The sequence below is a fragment of the Chaetodon trifascialis genome, chromosome 4, assembly GCF_039877785.1.
Source record: "Chaetodon trifascialis isolate fChaTrf1 chromosome 4, fChaTrf1.hap1, whole genome shotgun sequence".
Taxonomy (NCBI): Eukaryota; Metazoa; Chordata; class Actinopteri; order Chaetodontiformes; family Chaetodontidae; genus Chaetodon; species Chaetodon trifascialis.
Window position 1 is genome coordinate 1,386,133 of NC_092059.1, and position 19,465 is coordinate 1,405,597.

At 44.2% G+C, this 19,465-nt stretch overlaps 1 protein-coding gene across 2 annotated transcripts; it reads left to right on the forward strand.

The window, feature by feature from the left end:
• Window positions 1-5,631: 5,631 nt before the first annotated feature.
• Window positions 5,632-11,416, forward strand: gorab (golgin, rab6-interacting). Of its 2 annotated transcripts, XR_011602097.1 has the most exons (6): window positions 5,632-5,827; window positions 5,983-6,313; window positions 6,647-6,748; window positions 6,882-7,022; window positions 9,204-9,795; window positions 9,859-11,416. XR_011602097.1 is itself a non-coding variant. In XM_070960179.1 (5 exons), the coding sequence occupies exons 1-5, from the start codon at window positions 5,773-5,775 to the stop codon at window positions 9,643-9,645; spliced, it is 1,071 nt and encodes a 356-aa protein (XP_070816280.1). In that variant the 5' UTR covers window positions 5,641-5,772; the 3' UTR covers window positions 9,646-11,416. The 2 variants fall into 2 exon arrangements, 1 of the variants encoding a protein (XP_070816280.1); XM_070960179.1 differs by having other exon boundaries at window positions 5,641-5,827; window positions 9,204-11,416.
• The last annotated feature ends 8,049 nt before the right edge of the window (window positions 11,417-19,465 follow it).

Consider the following 19,465-nt stretch of genomic DNA (forward strand, 5'->3'; position numbering starts at 1 on the left):
CAGGAATGTTTCTGGAGGGAAATGGGAGCAGATTTTGGTGACAATTCTTGCCAAACCTTAGTCCAAACCCACAGAAATGTGTTCCAAAATGAATTCAAGATCCCAACTTCTTCAAAGATACCAACATGTTAGCAACAGCTTTGACAGATGTCTATAAAATGACACAGCAGACGCTGATATTTCCAGCAATATTTCCATTTGATGGATATGGTGCTGTCCTAAAAACACGGCTCCTTGTGTTAAAGTATTCTAAGCAATAAAGCTGTTGAATAAAGAACTGATTCAATAACCTAATTGATCTAATTAACCTAAATTGTGAAAATTCATATTTTTTTCTAGTTTTAAAGCAACTTAGGTACAGTTCGACATGTTGGACTATAAAAGAAATTTAGTGGGAAAATCAATCTTAAAACCATCATTACAAATCCTGAACAAAGGCTACACGCAGAGACCAGAAGTGCCGAGACACCAAAGATGAAACAGATGACTGAATCAAAGAAGAACCCTCTTTTCTAGAGAAACCGGGGGGAATACAGGAAAACTGTGAGGCAGGCACTGAGGGTGAAGAGCGAGAGATAAAGGGGAGCAGCGTGCATGATGTCAGGCCGCCGGTTAGCGCTGCAAACTGGCTGCAGATGGCGGGATGAGAGGTCAGGGATGGAAATTAAAGGACAAATTCAGAGCAGCGGCTGAGAGAGACGAGGTGCTCTGACCGGGCCGGGGGTCAGCGTGGACCTGCCATACAGAATTTTTAAACAGCAATTAGAAGTTCCTCCAGCTTCCAGCTCAGAGCGCCGGCTTGACCCCTAATCATCCTCAATTTCATTCAGCCTCCAACCCTCTGATGCACGTCTCCGCAGATTGGCTGTTTATTTTTCATAGCATTTCCTGTTTGACTGAGCACCACGGGCTGTGCGTCTGTGTGGACAGCAGGGAGGGCAAAGGTCACATGCACACTTACTGTGTATGTTCAAACTTCTATTAAAAAAAAAAAATTATATCCCAAATTCTCATTCCTTATACACCATGTCATTATTTAAACTTTTTTTTATTATTATTATGTATTTTTCAAAAGTTTGATGTTGCATGTGGCTACAAATACTACGTTACCCATGAGCCTCAGCCACTGTTGTTATGGAGAAGAAGTCAAAAACAGGGACGCCATAAAAACTTGGTTCTCCACCCGGTGTGGTGCATGTCCTGTCAGACAAAGTGTTGTATGCTTCATGTCATCATTCACATTTTGGATAAGCTCACAAAACCATAGCCTAAAAAACAGTTTATTTACGCATTCTTTGCCTTAACCCCAACATTAATCGCACAGGAGCGATGTAACCTCAAACACAGGTGACTTTTTATTTTTGTGATCATCAATTTATGAAAATATTGGATTTCTGCTCCTCGTATTGCCACACCGGCTGCAACCACATCTAGACTTACCTGCACATTTTCAAATGACTTTTAACTGACTATTGATAACTTCTCAAACTGGCCATCACAAGGTTATATTGGAAAATACTGCATGGAGCACCCCATACCTCCCTGACTGCACAGGTAAATGAATGGAGCACAGGTCTGTTATTGGGGAAATGTCGCCACCTATAGTCCAAACACCCTAATGAGGGGTTGTTGTGTGTATCGTGTTTCACTCGGTGGTTTCACCGTCAGTGAATAACGTTGCTAACCAACTACCGAACCGGCTAATGGATGAACAGTTATGGACATAAGGACATTTTTCCTGAAGAGTCAACCTCAGAAAGTATTTCAGGATCATCAGCATCAGCCAATGAACGGCGGACTGAACGTTCAGGCTTGTCAACGCGCAGCTGTGACAGTAGTAGCAGTGAGGCGGCTATGCTAACGTGGAGCTAACGTTAGCTAGCCCGCCTGCGACCGTCAGACAATTTATTATTGTTTCTTTTTCTTCCTGTCGATTTACAAAAACGTTACGTTCACGTGCCTACTCGTATTATGCACCGTTAAAAAACTAAGACTCCCATGAATCATTGTTGTATTGAAAGCTACAATCTCAACCGGAGACACAATAAACAGCAAACAAACAACCGTTTTTTAAATTCATGCTAAACTGAGGCAACTCACCGCTGACGTCTCTCGGTGATCACAGAGCGATAACACTCCCACACAAACGGTCCGGTAACGTCCACAAACGATCCACTGCAGTAAAAATATGTAGTCCAAAACATTAAACATCACAGAAAGATGTTTTCTCCTTTCTAATTAGCAGGCTATGCTCCTCATCCACTTGTCTTCTATGTTTTCCACAGCATCCGGGAACATACAGTCTGGCGCCATCATGTCTCCAGTTACTCCACAGCGTCTCAGGTTTCAAATCAAGCCTCACTTGACCAATCAGATCTGTTATATAAAGACTCAGGCAAACAGAAGCACATCTGCCTTTTTTTTTCCCATGTGAGGATTAAACCAATCGCATCTGAGTTAGCAGATGACTGACACTTTGAATAGCCAATGAAATTCTGAACAGGTCAACGTAAGCTTCAGTCAGTTATTTACAACTCTGGCGCCTCAAATGAAGGATTTGGCAAATGGCCTCAATATGAAGATATACACCAAATATAGGTCAAGATACCTTAAATATCAATATAGATATCCAAAATGTAGATTTCATGAATATACATATAGATATTAATGATGACTTTTAGGCATTTTATTATCTCAAATGGCTTGAAAAATAAAAAAATAGTTCATATAGCAACTGTAAATAGGAAAAATAAATATCCCCCTTAGCTTTGGTGAAGCCTGAATGTTTACAGCATCTGGCTCTGCTCCTGGTCTGAATTCTGATAACACTGTAGTATCTCTCATCAAGAGATGGCGGCCCAAACATGTTCACAATGCACTCTATCAGTTTCCATGTATGCACTGTAGGTGTGAGACTGAATATACAAATTAGTGGAGAACATGACTAGCATATTTTGTCTGCCTTCATACCTGACTATGTGACACACCTTCCATTGCGGTCACGCAGCTTGCTGAAGCGTTCACTCATGAATTAGAGCTGTAGTAAATTCAGAACGCAACACATCAAAGTCTGACCGCCTCAGTTTCCTTTGACGTTTGGCTTTCCGGTTTTCCATTTTGCTCGTGAACAGTTTGTAATATCAGTTTACAATAATGATGTAAACAAAGCAGCTTCTCATTTTTAATGAGAAGCTGTCGTGGGCTGAAATAACAGCTGTCATGGGCAGCTTTACCAGTCGTAGTCGAGGCTTATTAGCTTTAATTGGTCACCTGACTTGTTTTAACCATCATGTTTAAAGATAAAGCTAAAGTAAAATTATTATTTGCATTTTTTCCTTCACACAAACGTGACCATCGAACCTTTTTTTTATGCAGTCTGTGTTGATTCATCAAACATGGCTGATGTACTGACTATACAGACGTTAGTTGTAAGCTAGCTAGAGTTAGCTCTAAGCTAGCTGGTGACAGACACATCGTCGTGTCATCCTGTGTGATTGTGCTCAGCTCAATCTGTGACTGAACTCAAAGGAACTTCACTTCTTCCCTCCAGTTTCTGTCCCGTTTCAACATCAGATTGACGTCCACTTGATGTGTGAGAGTGGAAAAACTTTCTCTGGCTCTTAGAAGACGCATCTCGACACACGTGGACGACAGATCTGACATGTTGAACTTCTGAACTGGGTGCAGTCATCACGGTAACCTCCTTCTCTCATATCGGTATCACCCACTCCTACGGGGGATTTATACACTTCCCCCACCTCTAACCCTGATGTACCTCTGCAGGTCATCTCAGTAATGAGCCATGTGGTCCCCTCTGGAGCTCACTAATCAAGGATCCAAGGCCGTCCCATCCTCGGCCCGATGCCGTGGCAGCAAAACACACTCTGAACCGTAAGTGGTTGTCTCTCTGCCATCTGGCCTCCATGCCTGGCCCTGTCTCCACTCTGCCGGCGATTTATGCCCTCCTGAGGTGTTTCGCCTTTTAACTCTCACATAATTGGCCCCCAGATGCAAAAAAGATGTGGAGGCCAGTTTTTATTAGTTGCCAAGCAGAGGTCATTGTTTTTGCATCGCTCCGACTCCTCACTGCTGCCAAGGTTAAAAAGACACACTTTATGTCTGTACCTTGACCAATTACTGAAGGAAATAAGGAGTCCATACAAAGTCATACATGAATGGTAATGATGGAATATAGAGAAGAATGAAGGCAGTATGTGATGGTGTGTGCGAAATGGCAGTGGTAAAGAAAGCAATAAAAAACAAATCATACAGACTCAGTTCTTCCTACAAAGTCCTGAAATACCTTCTGTCCTGGTTCCTGTCTGTAGACCACCTCTACCTGCACAGCTCACCAGACGTGATACACCTGCTGTCAATTTGTGTGAGTTACTGAGAGATATTCTCAGGAAAAGCTCATGACATGACAGGAATAAGGAGCTTTACTGTTGGAAAAGTCTGATTTTATTTTAGAGTGTGACCCCACCGAGTGATAAAGAGGTGGAAGCTGTAAGGGCATGTGAAAAAACAGTTCAATCAGATCACAGCTTTGGCAGAAACTAGCAGGGCGTTTGGGCAAAAAGTTGTCCATCGAATACCTGCAACCACACATCTCTCAGATGAATTAGTTTGTAATGTGAACAGTAAAATTCTACTGAATACCTCACGATCATGAAGGTGGAGGATAACATGATTCTCCCTGTGCAAACTTTCTAGAGCCATAAATTTGTGTTATTGTATTAGAAGCCTCTGTGCAGTGTTTTGGCCTCTGATTAGCCTTCAAACTCGTTTAACTGTTCCTCAAACACTTGTACTATGTCTTCTTCCTTTCAGCTGCAGGCTGTGCTGATTAAAATGACAACAGTTTGTTTCTCTGCCCCCAGAATTCTGGGAACTGTAGTATTAAACTACCAAAAACAAGTCAAACCAGCTGGTCAAAGCTACATCGTGTGTGTTGAAAGTTGCACATTTTTAAATGTGTAAAACCTGCTTTCATGGATCATTGAAGAAAAAATAAGCATAAAAATTGTGGTTCGGACTTCACAATGAACATGATTTTAAATCTAATTCAGTATCTGTATCCTAATAATCAGCATGTTATTGGGGAACCACTTAAAATTCATGCTTCTTTGACATGAAACAGTTCTTCAAATAACCTTTGACCCCTCTGAAACACTTAAATGATTTGGATCTTCATCATTAACACCAACCAATGGAAATGTAATATGAAATGGAAAATGTAGTAATCGCAGTGTGGGCTGTGACCAAATGTGTGTTTATATTCTCTCAATAAAATAAAAAATGTTTATTTGATGAAATACCATGTAACCATAACATAAAAAATATACAACCACCAAGCCTCAACTAGCACTAACAAGCTCAGAAAAACTTTCACTGCATATATAGCTCACCATAAATATGCCTTTTTTATTATCAACTACAAAGTCATATTTATTGGCAAAGATGCATAAAAAAAAGTCAAGATATTGCTTGAATTTCTGGAAACAACATGATGATGAGAGACTAGAAATTTTCCTTCATTCAATTCTCTTCTTAAGTTTTCGTGGTTCAGTTTGGTTTTTTATTCAGGCGATCTACGGCTTCAACGTCTCCGGTCCTTTTGGGGTCCTTGACGTGGCAGTCATAAACAAAGATGGCGGTGGTGTAAAGAGCTTTAGAACTTCAGAATGATGATCTGAAGTCGGTAATCAGAGCTTCGTCTGTGTGCGTCAGTCTGTCGTCTTGTTTGCGTGACTTTAGGAGAGAAGTCGTAAAATGAGCGGCTGGGCCGGTTTTTCTGATGACGAGCTGCGGAAGATGCAACAGAAAGGTAACATTTCTTCTTGCTAACGTTAGCCGGACAATTTAGCATCAACTGCCTTGTCTTCCTGGTGGTTGACATCTCATTCATATCAAACTAAACGTTTAACTGAATCGTTTTCTGTAAAAACCCTCGGCGGTAAACAAGTCCGCATATGTTTTCAGGCTCAGCGATGCCCGCAGCGTCAGCCCGCGGTCGGAAACCGGCTCCGGCCAACCGGAATCGGCAGCAGTTGCAGCGGGAGAGGGCCCTCCAGCTAGCTGCTCAGAAGAACACAGCAGCCACGTCTCCATGCCTTCCACCCGAACAACAGCTCGACAGACAGCCGCCGAAGATGGAGCCTGCGCCTCAGCCCACAGCCCCAACAGGAACTCCGGCTGTCAAACAGGAGGTGCAGCTTAAACCCGCCGAGGTGAAGTCGACTGAAAACCATCAGTCCGCTCCAGAACAGGAGATTCCGGCCATCAAAGAGCTTGAGACACAAGAGGTGGAAATGTTAGTATTCTTTTAATATCGTACTCATCATCGAGTTTTCATGGGTTGTAAAAAAAAAAATGTGATGACTTCTTTAAACAATCATACGATCACTGCTGCTGATCACTGTGAAGGCTCATCACCTTCGGTGTCTTTTCCTCAGTTCTGTTGTGCAGCCTAATGTTTCCATGCGTTTCAAGATACAGTTCACCGTATGACGTCATGAGTTTTTGATCAGACCTCCTTCAAAGTAGGAGTTTGTTTCGGTGTCTGTTTGGAAGTGAATTTGGACGATGGGCTCGGACTGTAAGCTCCTTTCATGGTGTGGATTTAGTTTTTGGCTCTGTGTTTCAGACGGGAAAAGACACGCCTGGAGCAACTGCAGCAAGAGCAAAGGATAATTGAGGAGAGGAATAAACGCAAGAAAGCTCTGCTGACAAAAACTATCGCTGAGAAGTAAGTACGGCTGTCATGGTATTTGCTGAGCAATATGTTAAGATGAGAGATGGGAAAATGTCCGAAACCAATGAAGATGGATATTGTGTCCATAAGATGAAATTAACCTTCAAAAGTTTGTTATTGTGCACAGGTCCAAGCAGACTCAGGCGGAGGCCGTGAAGCTGAAGAGAATCCAGAAGGAGCTTCAGGCTCTTGACGACATGGTGTCCAATGACATCAACATCCTGAGGGGGAAGATCGAACAGGCCAGCTGGGACTACTCGACCGCCAGGTAGAGAGACGGCACGAGAAAATGAGATCTGAAAGACGAACACAGAACAACAGCTCTGTCCAACTCAAACAGACGATTCCCAGACACCCGTGTCCCCCGGCTGTGAGCTGCTATACACTCACTGCGTATAACAGGACAGTTTTAAAGTCCTCGTTTAAGCGAGTGTCAGAGTGACAAACAGGCTTTTCTGCACCTCCGCAGTGTTACACTTCATTACGCAGTAAGTTTTGCTCAAAGGCTCCTTCACACTGTGTGACAATGACGATCACGCAGGTTCGTTTCACACAGATGTGTCTGATTAAATCGTTTTTTTTAAATGAAGCCTTGCAGGAGGTCAGATTACAGGACAGATGCCTGCTGAGCTGTCGTCCCTCACTCCCATCATTCATCTGAACTGCTCTCGTGTCTGAAAATGTAACCATGGTGCTGCCGTTGGCCCTGAACGCAGCATCGACCAGCATAGTCTGTGATGTCATTCATGCTGTGCTCTGATTGGTTGGTTTGGAGCTGCTGGTCATAGCAGCAGACACATTGTGAGCGCTTTAATCAGACTTCGCAGTCAGCTCATCTGAAGAGCTGGGTGGCCTTTGGGCATAGGCAGCAGCAGAGTGTCCCTCAAGGACGTGTGGACAGATGAGTGTGTGATTGCTGGGACCTCAGTATGTGTGGAAATCGAGGTGACTGAGCTCTCAGCTCTAGTGTTTGACACACAGACCCGGTGAGGCTGACCAGAGTAAGGAGGAAGTGAGCGTTCAGTCCGTGCTGCAGTGAACTGCACTGTGAGCACGTCGGACCAGAAGCAGCAGCGACGGCTCGTGAACTGAACGTGTACTGGAAATGCTCTCACTGCCCCCTGCAGCTTGTTTCCAGTATTCCTGTTTGAGCCAGTTTCAGCAGACAGTGCTGCTGAGATGCTCCACAGACACAGATGAAGCATTTTAACTAAAACCCTGAAAATTTTCTAAATATAACACTCAACAAAAAAACCACCTCGTGAGTCATGATACGAGTTTTTCTTTTTCTGCAGTTCTGAGTTAAACTCTGAAGACTGTAAACCGTCTGATGATGGACTGTTTTTTTCCAGCTCTGATTCACTGACGCTGTGTTTGACCTTGTGCTCGTAGCTGTGATTTCTCCGAGCAGCCTCTTGTGTGGAGAGTAGCTCCATGCCATGAGCGCTCTTCATTACAGATGTTTGTGTAACGGGAAGAGGACCTGACCTTCACACACTCACTGCACTGGATTCTGTTGATTCAATCAATTGTTGAGATTTCTCTGAGGTACAGAATAAAACCCTGAGGTGAAATGTTTGACATCATCTGTTTAGTTCCCACAGTGTTTCCAAACAGCATGTGATGTTCTGTTTTTCGCAGTTAAAACAATGTTTCTGCGTTTCGACATCGTGGGAGGACTCGTATCTCCCCGCTCAGCAGCGTTCAGCGCGAGTGCGAAACCTTAGTTTAATACACATATCAAAACTAAAACTTGGAGAATCATAAAGTGTGTTTCTACAAAAAAACAAAACAAAAAACATTTAACATTTGCATTTAACAAAATAAGCCAAAGTTTGTGTGATTGGATCAAATGTTCGATGCTGCCGACACATTTCAGTCAGGAACAAACACGTACCAACGTTCAAACCCAGCGAAGGCTGCAGCTAATCCATCTGATATCAGTTAATCTGAAAATATTGATAAGTGCTCCTCAAAAGTTCGTGACCAAAAGTCAAAAACTCAAAGATTTCCGGTTTAAAAAGGACAGAAAGTAAAAAAAAAAAAGTCTCTTTTTTTAAAAGCTGTTTTTGCTTGATGGATGATTTAAATGATCATTAACATTGTCAGCGATTGATATTCTGTTGACTGACTAATCTGTTGATTCTGCGATCGTTTCCACACTTCACTCAGCTGTTCCTCAGTGCAGTCATTATCCACTGGTCTTACTTCTGTTTTCTCTTGGTGTCAGTGAGACATGTGGTCTCAAATCTCAGATAAATTTGCGGAAATATTTCTCTCTTGAGGAAACATTTCTGTCTCCAGTTATGTCTTCCAGTTTTGACTGGAAGCAGGTGTCAGAAGAGAAATGTGCTGCATGATTGAGCTCTCAGCATGTTTGGTCGTCGCGGATAGTCGCACAGGTCTGTTATTTAGCCTCTGTTTACATTTTCTCTCGATTGTTCCTCAGGAAGCGCTACGAGAAGGCGGAGGCAGAGTACGTGACGGCCAAGCTGGACCTGCACAAGAAGACAGAGGTGAAGGAGCAGCTGACGGAGCACCTCTGCGCCATCATCCAGCAGAATGAGCTGCGTAAAGCCCACAAGCTGGAGGAGCTGATGCAGCAGCTGCAGCTTCAGGCCACTGAGGAAGAGCTGGAGAGGCTGAAGGAGGAGGAGGAGGAGAGAAGGAAGAAAGAGAGAGACAGGAAACAGGGAAACGGTTCAGTGGAGAATCAGGACGGAACAGTGCAATCAGCCAACGACTGTAGACCCCCAGAGGAAGAGACCGCGAGGGAGGAGAGCGGAGGTGACGTCCAGCAAGAGCACCACCCGATGACCGAACCACCCGAGACTGAACAAGACCGTAAAACACTCGAAAACTGTGTTCACAGTGAAGCTGTGGCCTGCTGATGATTAAAAAAGGGACACTCGTCATTTTCCAGCTGTTCTGTAAAATCTGTGGACATGATCAAACACTAATATAAACACCGACGCTAATGACTCTATCAGCGGGACCAGGTGTCTCTGCAGCGAGACCAGGTGTCTCTGCAGCGGGACCAGGTGTCTCTGCAGCGAGACCAGGTGTCTCTGCAGCGGGACCAGGTGTCTCTGCAGCGAGACCAGGTGTCTCTGCAGCGAGACCAGGTGTCTCTGCAGCGATGCTGTAACGTCCAGAGCTGCAGGTTGGACATCAGTACAGGACGATTACTCCTAAAAGTGACGTCCTGATATCTGTGAACATTTCAGCCTGTTTGCTGATTCGTTCATTAAAACATTTCTTGTTATGCTGATAGAAGATGTAATGTGGGAGGTGCTGCGTGGCCCTCAGAAGGTATTCACTGCTGCAGATTAGTCGTAGATTACTGTCATTAACAGACACAGCTGGTTTGTCGCACTGATGATCAAAAACGGGCATCAGTATTGTATTTTACTGATTGAAGTCAACATGTCGGGGTTGTTCGGCCGTGCAGAGTTCTTGTGCAGCTGCATGTTTTTAGATGTTTAGCATTCAAGAAGTTCGCCTTCTTTTGTTCAGTGACTTTCAGAGCAGTGATGCATCTGGAAAAAAGTCCTTTTGGTGATATTGAAACTTGTGTTTGGTGTCGGGCCTGCTGTTGACAGATGTAAAGGGACAGCCAGCCCTGGGGACGCGTGAACCTGCAGGATCAGCCTGAATCGTGTTCACTCTGAGTCTTTGTCCTCAGTCTGTGACTCTTTGTGTGTGTGCTTAAAAAAACCTTCTTCCAACATGGTTTTACTTCACGTATGAATTATGTCTGCGAGCAGAAGTTGAAGTCAGAGATTTCTGATTGTTTCTTTGTGGTGAAAGTGAAACATGGGTCCTGTTTACTTCCTGGAAAGTCTCGGTGGCATGCAGACGGAGCGCAGCACGAATCCGCTCCCGCTCCAGACTCGAACCCTGCTGTCTGATGTGCCGCAGACGGACGCGTTAGCTCGGCTCGGCTCGGCTCAGCTCGGCTCGGCTTTCACGGAGCTAATTCTGGTGTCGGTGCGGCCGAGGAGCAGCGGGCCTCCTCAGTGGTAAGATGATATCTGCTAATGTGGATGCTTCCATGTGTGTGTCTGCAGACGTCCAGTTCACTGTCGCTGCACGTGAGTCCAGAAAAACGTAAGACAAAAATCTGATGTGAAACTTTACACGTGTGAGTTTGACCAAAGCGTTCGCTCTGCAGTTTGTACAATAAATGATGATGATGGTGCACATGAGGTTATTTAAACAGGGTGAATATTTAAAAGGGTTATATTTAGATATATGCTACAGTACGATATTTTACTAAAATAAAGCTCAAAGAGCACGCTGTCCTCTGGTGTCTTCTGTCCTCGTGTGGTAACTCTTCCATAATGACTTATCTGCAGGACTGGAGCTCGTGGTCCTGGAAGGAATTTAGACGGGGAGCACTGTGGGACTGTCAGCGCTTTGCAAGCCGTTTTTAAAGTGCAGTAAGTGTTTCTGTAAACCGCTTTGAGATTTTACAGCGCCCCGGTCACATCTGGCCGTCTGAAGCAGAGGCCGTAAAAGCAGCTTTTTTAATTAGTGAGAGGTAGAAGCTGAGAGGGAGAGTGACCACCGTCCCGTCTGTCCCTGCTCAGGCAGCAAGGTCAGTGTTTGAAGTCTGAGCAGCCACTTCACATCAAACCACCAAATTAGAAAGACTTTCAGATTAAAAGCACTGAATTATGTCATTTCCACTCGGCTCTCATATCACTATAAAAGCAAAGTCTGTATTTACTCCAGTAAATCTGTTACTTACACTCAAGGTTTATTCTGCTAGTTTATGCTTATTATTTGGACTTTTTATTCCACCGCATTTATTTAATTATAGTTACTTGAAGTAACTATAATTAAATAATTGCCCCTCAACCTGTGAATTAACTTACTTCACAGGTTCAGATTCTTGTAAAATATGCATTTGAGCATTAATGCAGGAATACATGATATCAAGTCATTTTAGTCCTAAACGTTTGTTTCTGTGGAAAGAAAAAAAAAGGTCTGCTGGTCAAAACGTTGCAGCTTGTTCTCAGTGCGATCACCTTCTTTCAGGTGTTTTTAGAAAATTTTATTTTCTCATAATTATTGTGCAGCAGTCTGAATTATTGGGCCTCGTTCCAGGTAACAGAATCACCTCTGAAACATTAAAAACAAGATGAAAAAAGCTTTTTAGGGTTCTGAGCTACAACTTTAAAATATAATTCCAAAATAAATCAGGAGTAATAAAAATAACTAATATGAAAGAGGACATTTAGCACAATGAGTACTTTTACCTTTGATACTTAAATTGCATTTCTGTACTTCTACTCAAGCAGTATTTTAAATACATGTATTTTACTTACAGTGAAGTACATTTTGACTTTTACTTAAAAGGATGTGACTTCTTCTTCCACCACTGACAAAATCCCGTTCAGTTTATTTTTCTTGATAAAGTCACAGCCTGCCAGCTGATCTGTTAACCGAAACATTATGTAGAAAAACTGAGCTTAATGTTCACATGATCCTCCTCTCCTCTCCAGCCTGAAACGGGAATAATCAGAATTGTGTGGGGACCCCTCAGGGGCCTTCATGTGAAGAGAAATGTGACAGAGAAAAATGAGAAGATGCAGGCTGGAGGCATCCAGCCGGCTTCAGGCTGCAGAGCCCGCTCCTGCATTACAAATGCATTTCCATTAGAGACGTGTGTGTGTGTGTGCGTGCGTGTGTGCGCGGACTTCAGAGAGCGGAGGGTTTATAAAGTAAAGTGTGATTTATGTGGCGCTGGCGTCCCTCGACAGGTCGAGAAAGACCCTGAAACCCGAGAAGTCCGAGAGAAAAAAGAAAAAGCGCAAATCAAGTTTTGTGCGCCATCTGGAGCTTCACCTCCACATCCACCCAACTCTGATCCCACTGCTGCTTCAGCGGTGCGATCAGGCTGATCTGACCCGTTTTCACTGATTCTGCAGTGCAGGTTCATATCGGAGCCCAGCCTCTTTTAATTGGGCCTAATTTGCTTTGACAATTAACAACATCTTGTCCAGATTCGTTCAGCTCCTGATAATTAAAGCAAACTCGGACTGTTGAAGCGGGATGGATGATTTTTCCCTCATGAAAAGCGGAGAGTCAGACAGATTCATCTGGACCATAAATAGAAAATTACTCTGAAGGAAAATTTGAAAGGAGCTTTAATCGAATTTGGCTCGATGACACGGCTGGTTTCACAAATGATGGAAGAGATTCAGATCGACCAAAACTCAGTGTAGATGTTGTTCTGCAGGGAAAACAAATAAAAAAATAGACCATGAAAATGAAAATAGAAATGCTGAAGAGAAATAATTTATTTATCTTTAAATCTAAAATGGACCAAAGAGCAGAGAGTGCACGCGCTCATTGATGACGGATCGACTGATCGATGCAGCTGATCATCAGCTGTCAGTGTTTCTGGGGCTTTGTAATGATGAGAATGAGTGCGGCTGCATTAATTTCACACGGCCACTCCTCTGTAAACTCTCCGTGTTGTTTTAATCAGGAGCAGATTTGCTGTTTTATGTCGGAACACCACAGACCGTTTCCAGTTGCAGAGTGCAGCATGTGAGCCGCCTGCAGCGGCGCAGCCGAGCGGAGCGGCTCGTAAAACACGACGCGGATACTTCATCCAGTACAATTACACACAATTACTGCACTGCAGTATTTACACCCCGACGCCGCGTCCACTTGACAGCCGCAGAAATACGGCTGTTTCACTGTGAAAAGCTCGTATCTCCACTCACCTTTATGACAGTGACGCCACCGTTTAGCCTCGACAAACACGTGACCCTTTAATTAAGCGGGAGGTCGTCAGTGTAATTTATCGAGCGCGAGGGAGAATTTCGTTAATTCGTTATTTTATTTCCCGCAAAGATTCATGAATTTAACACCGAGGCCGTTTGATTCAGGCCCAGCAGGCCTCTGAGGTTAACGCTCAAATGTTTTCTCTTTGACGGACTCTTTGTTTCGTCTGTCAGCTTCATCAGCTTCATCAGCTTCATCAGCCACGTCTAAATGCATTTAAAATAAGGTAAGGAGCAAAATAAGATAAGACTTTACTGATCCAAGGAGGAAATTTAGCAAATCAGCTCAACAAACAAGGCAGGAAATGTAGAAAACCAGCAAAATGTTCTATTAAAAGTTCCATTTAGCGTCGAACAGGCTGCGGCGCTGCAGGATGGACCCTGTCAGCTCTAAGATTACATTACTGCGCTGCTGCTACGTGCTCTCAACTACTTTATATGCTGCTGAAGTTAAATCTGCAACAATTCATCATATTTTATTAACTGCTCACATGTTTTCTGTGTAAAATCTGCAAAGTAACAACAGCTGTGATGTAGTGGGATAAAGTACAATACTCCCTCTGAGATGCTGGCTGGTCAAACACAACAATAAAGTAGCAGAAATACACAAATGCAAGTACTGAGTGGAAGAGCTAAACTCCGCCGTCACACATGAACTCTGCATGCCGGTCACAGCTCGGCCGGACAGGCCAGATGTTTTCTGCAGCGGTGAGGCTGACAGTCGTGAACCGGCTCCAGTCGTGACTCCTCGGCCTCCTCTGAAAGCTGCAATCAGCTCAGAGTGTGTGAGACATTTGCAGCTCCGCAGCAGCAGAGGAGAAGTCCCGGCGCAGCCGCTGCAATCAGGCGCAGCGCAGGGGGAGCGCGTCCGCAACATGTGGCCCCTGCACCGGATGTGAGAGTCAACAAGGAGGCCATTCACTCCCAATTAGGGAAATGAGACCGGACAGGGGCCACAGCGCTACTCCAATCAGCACCAGGGGTCACTGGACAGCGGCGGCGGCGGGGCGGCGGCCCGGGACCGCCATCTTCATCATCATCATCATCACCATCACCATCACAATCCTCTTCATCCTCAGCCCGGGGGGAGCACTGACACAGGCTAAGCTGACACAGAACCAGAACCACATTAAGACCAGGAGCAGCTTTTCTTTAAACGCGTCCAGCTCGACTGACAGGTCTGATGGAAGAAGTTTTTAAATACACCACCATGTACAAATACTACGTTATAAGTAAAAGTCCTGCATTTAAAACTTAATGAGAAGTATTATCAGAGTGTGTTTCAGGCCTCTCACTTTAATATCTACGCTCAGCGAACCCTTCACACCGTGCTCATGATCATAGTCATGGTATTTAAACGCCTCATGTGCAGGTCAACAGGAAGCTGTCAGATCACTGCAGTGAAGTAAAAGTACAGCCTGAGCTACACAGAAAACAGGAGTAAAATGTCCCGTACTGCTTTCTTATAATTCAACAGTCTGAAGGTGAGATCTTCAGTCCATCAGCTGCTGAAAAGGTCTGAGACATTCACACATGAACAGATCCGGACATGAAAACACACATTTCATGATCTGGTTTCACATTTGATTGAAAGTGTGGATCTGAAAAGTACCTCAATCTGTACAACAAAGGAGTAAAAGTACATAACATGCTGCTGAAATGTAGGGAAACGAGCTGCTTCCTGGCGGGCTGCAGTGATTGGCTGCTGCTTTATGGTCATCAGGGTGTCGCTGACTTTCCATAAAAACAGACTGTATGAGGACAGAAACATCACACACTCTCACCTTTCTGAAGTCTGTCATTAAGATTTACTCCGGCCTCAGAGGGTCAGCAGGTTTTTGTGGGTTCACCATTCATTTACCACCCACAGCCTCCCAGAGCTGCGCCAGACTGGAAACCAGTGCAGAGCCTAATTATCCCTGTTCAGACTTCTGGTCCTGACATGAGTTGAAGTGTGGACTTTCTTCAGACTCTGTGATTAAGTCCATCTCAAACCAATTTACTGAAGCTTGCTATTAATTTATGATCATTCCTGTTTTTGGTTTGTGCCGTTTAAAACTGTATCAGAGTGGAAATGATCAGTCTTTGAGATTTATGTGTTGGACTTTATCGAAGTCAAGATGAGCCCAGAACCTGCCGGTGCGGCTCAGACTGACGACTGTAACACTGATCAGACATGTGGAGCTTTCAGGCATTAAATATGTTCAATAAGACTTTGTGAAATGGTTAAATGTAGTTCTTTTCCACATGTAAACACACGTGCTAATACGCTGCTGTCACGCTCGAACATGGGCTCATGCAGTTTAACCCACTTAAAATTCTTCTTATTGGAGCAAACAGTAAGAATGTGAGTTAACTTTTGCTTTAATTGAGGAAACAAGCTGAACTCTGATGTGAGGCAGCTGTACACAGATTATTTTCCTATTTATTCAGATCTTTCACTCAAGTAGCAAAAACAGAAATAAATCTATATAATAAATCTATCTGATTTGTGAATATTGAGTCTAACAGACAGAATTGTGCGTCAGGGCTGAAGACGTGGACGGAGAGTTTTTCATGTCCTGCAGGGATTCTGCTTGAATTCTTTCTTAAACGATTATTTTTTGGCCACAGTTCAGTGCGATGGAGACGCCTGCAGGAGCTGCAGCGAGGCAGAGGGTTCAGGTTCAAACCTCTGGTCCACCAGGACAGGACGCCCCCACTGAGTGTCTCCTGGTCCACGTTCAGGGTCCCTCGGCTCCTCCGCGTAAACTAAATGTACTTGATGTGAACTGAGTTCAAGTGTTGAGTTCAGATTTTCTCTGTGACTGAAACGATCCTGAAGTCACACTTCATGGTTTATTTATTTTACTGAAATGATCTTTAATGTCCTCTGCTGTCCTGTTTGGGCCATCATTGATTCTAAAGCTACTATTGATTTATTCATTGATCTTCATTTTTGTTTTTTATCGGCTCGTCATGTCTGAATTTTTGTTGTTTTTAAATGTGTTTTATTAATAAACTGATTTGACTTGAATGCTTAATATAATCCTTAGTTAATTAAATGAAGCGCAAATATTTTGCTGACTGTTTCTGTCACATGTCTGCGTTTATTCAACCGAATAAAACCAACAAAAACAGATTTCCTCTGAAAAATGCTTCTCTAAAAAAACTTTTCTGAGCATAAGTTTTCATCCTGATGCAGATTTTTAGCCCCAAAGCTCTCTTTCAGCCTCCTCCACACACTCTTCCTGCTCACGTCAGCTCTGCAGGATGCATTTTCCTTTCAGAGATGTTTGGACGTTTCCATTCGCCACAGACAAACTGCTGCAGCCGGAGCAAACAGGCCACTTTCACATCGAGCTCTGAACAAAGGGGCCCTGGAGGAGAAGACTGGGAGTCTGAGACAAGGGGAGGCCTTTTTTTCCTCTCTCTTTTTTTGCCCGAGCTGGCACCGGAATGGACTTGTAGGCAGGAAAAGAGAATCTGGAGGGAAAACTAATGATGAAAAAGTCTACTCTATCCCTGCGCCTTCATTAAATACATGGAAAGAACGAGAGAGCCACATCTGGATTCAATCCGCGTCCCTTTGATGGCATCAAGTGTTCTTTTCCCAGATCAGGGGGCTGGAAGCTACGGGATGTCTATGGCAGCTTGGAGCCCAGAGTCGAGTCCTGCCATCTGAACACATGACCCCCCCCCAACACACACCACCACCCCCACCGCCAGGCTTCCACCACCTCTCCAACCTACAGTTAGCTGAAATGCTGAGGTGTGAAGTAACGCAGTATCACTGCTGAAGTACTTTCCATCTCTGGAGACGGTTTCTGTGCTCTGGAGTTCAGAGACATTTACATGAACCCGGCGGTGACGCTTCACGCTCAGTTTCAGATTCGGAGGAAAGATGATCGAATGTAACACACAACATTTGTGAGATGACTCAAAGCAGAGGTTCATCACATTTCAGGAGGTTTTATGATGTGACCCCTCATCGCTCGTTGTTGTTCATGTTTTTTTTTCTTTTGAAGTATTTTAAGGTCCTGAACACAAAGAAATGAGAGCAGTTTTTTCTGGGAGTCTGAGGGGTCTCGACCCCCGGGTTTCTTTCTTTCTTTCTTTCTTTCTTTCTTTCTTTCTTTCTTTGGCTGATTCTGATTTCAAAGCATGAAAATTCCTCAAAATCTCTGATTTTGGAGATTTTCACTTTTCCAACACACTGACAGAACATGACCGGTCAAATTCTCACCTATGCAGATCAGATTGGATGAGAGACTCTGATTGGCTGAGCCCCCGTGAGATACCTGAGAATCACACAGCAGTAAAGCTGATCAAACTGCAGGTGAAAGGAGCTGCGTGGGCACAAATGAAACAGCTGTCGTTTGGTTTAGATCAGAGAAACCTCGACTTTTATTAAAGAAACCAAATATCAGGAGCAACGTTTTGCAGCACGTGATGAAGTGATGAGCCAAGAGAGGAGACGTTAGCACCAATCATCCGTCTCATGAGGCCTGTTAAACCCACCTGCACGTGTGTTCAGCAGCAGCAGTCTTTCAGGTGCACATTAGCAGCATTAGCATTAGCATTATTCTGTTTCTGTAGCAGAATTCTCTCTTTTAGCTCTGCTTTGGTTTCCACCAACTCCTGAGAGGAGTGTTTGTCTCTTTAGCTGATAAATAATTCACTTTCTCCACCAGACAGTGTCAAACTGCGTCTGTCCGCTGCAGAAGAAGTACTCATTGCATTTTTATTTAAGCGAAACTACAAAACTATTAAATGCAAATGATCCCTGATGTACCAAAAGTAAAAGTATGATGCAGAACAACCACTTCAGAGTAATGTAGTAAATGTAGTAATGACTTCATTTACTGCTGGATAAATAAATTTTATCTTAACTTAAACATCTCAGTTCATTTGTTAATTAGATTGTGGATTATTAATCAGCATGTGCACAGTCAATAAAGCTCTCACATAAACGTGGCAGAGTAAAAAATTCCCTGTGAGCTGCAGTGGAGTCCAAGTATAAACTAGCAGAAAATGAAATACTAAAGTAGAAGTACTTCAGATGTCATGTTCCTCTGCGGGCTGCCACAGTTTAACCCCTCTCGCTCATTAAACTCTTTTAACAATTTGCAGGATAATTACAAAAATAGCAACTGAACCAAAAATATTTCCCCAACAAACTGACATGTTGCAGATTCTGACTGGGGGCCCCGGCGGCCCCGGGGGCCCCGCGGCAGCTTAGTTTGGTTAAAATTATTCATTCCTGGATTATTTATCCTCACTTTGGAACAAAGAACTCGTTGGGATCCAGAACGTCTCTGTGTGTTTGTTCTCTGCCACCCTGACAGGCCAGCCTGCGCGCTGTGGGCAGATCTGTGGACAGACTGAATGGCACGAGTTATGGTTGATTTAATTGGTGGCAGACCGCAGGACAGTCAGAGTGGGTTTATCAGCGCACGAGCCGCGATAACAGCAGCCTCGCACTCACTCTGTAGGCCGTCAGGGGGACGAAAACAGGCCCAACCGGAGTGTTGATGGTGCTGATGGTGATGTTTCTGCTGACCCCCCCCCCCCCCCCCCCTTCAGCAGGGGGTGAGGAGGGGGAGGGAGGAGGGACAGCTCATAGAGGGGGCCTGTGAAACGTCAGACACAACATAAAGGCATTGCCACGTAATTACGGGGCTCTCTTTCATTTAAGAGAGAGAGAGAGAGAGAGAGAGAGAGAGAGAGAGAGAGAGAGAGAGAGAGAGAGAGAGAGAGAGAGAGAGTACTGGGTCTATGGCCTGGAGGTGCGGCGGTAACGTCCTGCCTCCCCGCGCCTAGCTGCCGCTGAGCAAGCTTTGCGCACACACGGAGCTTTGCGCATCTGGTCGTCATCAGCAGCAGCAGCTCTTCCTGCTCAGATGTGACTCAACCAGAGTGGGAAGAGAGC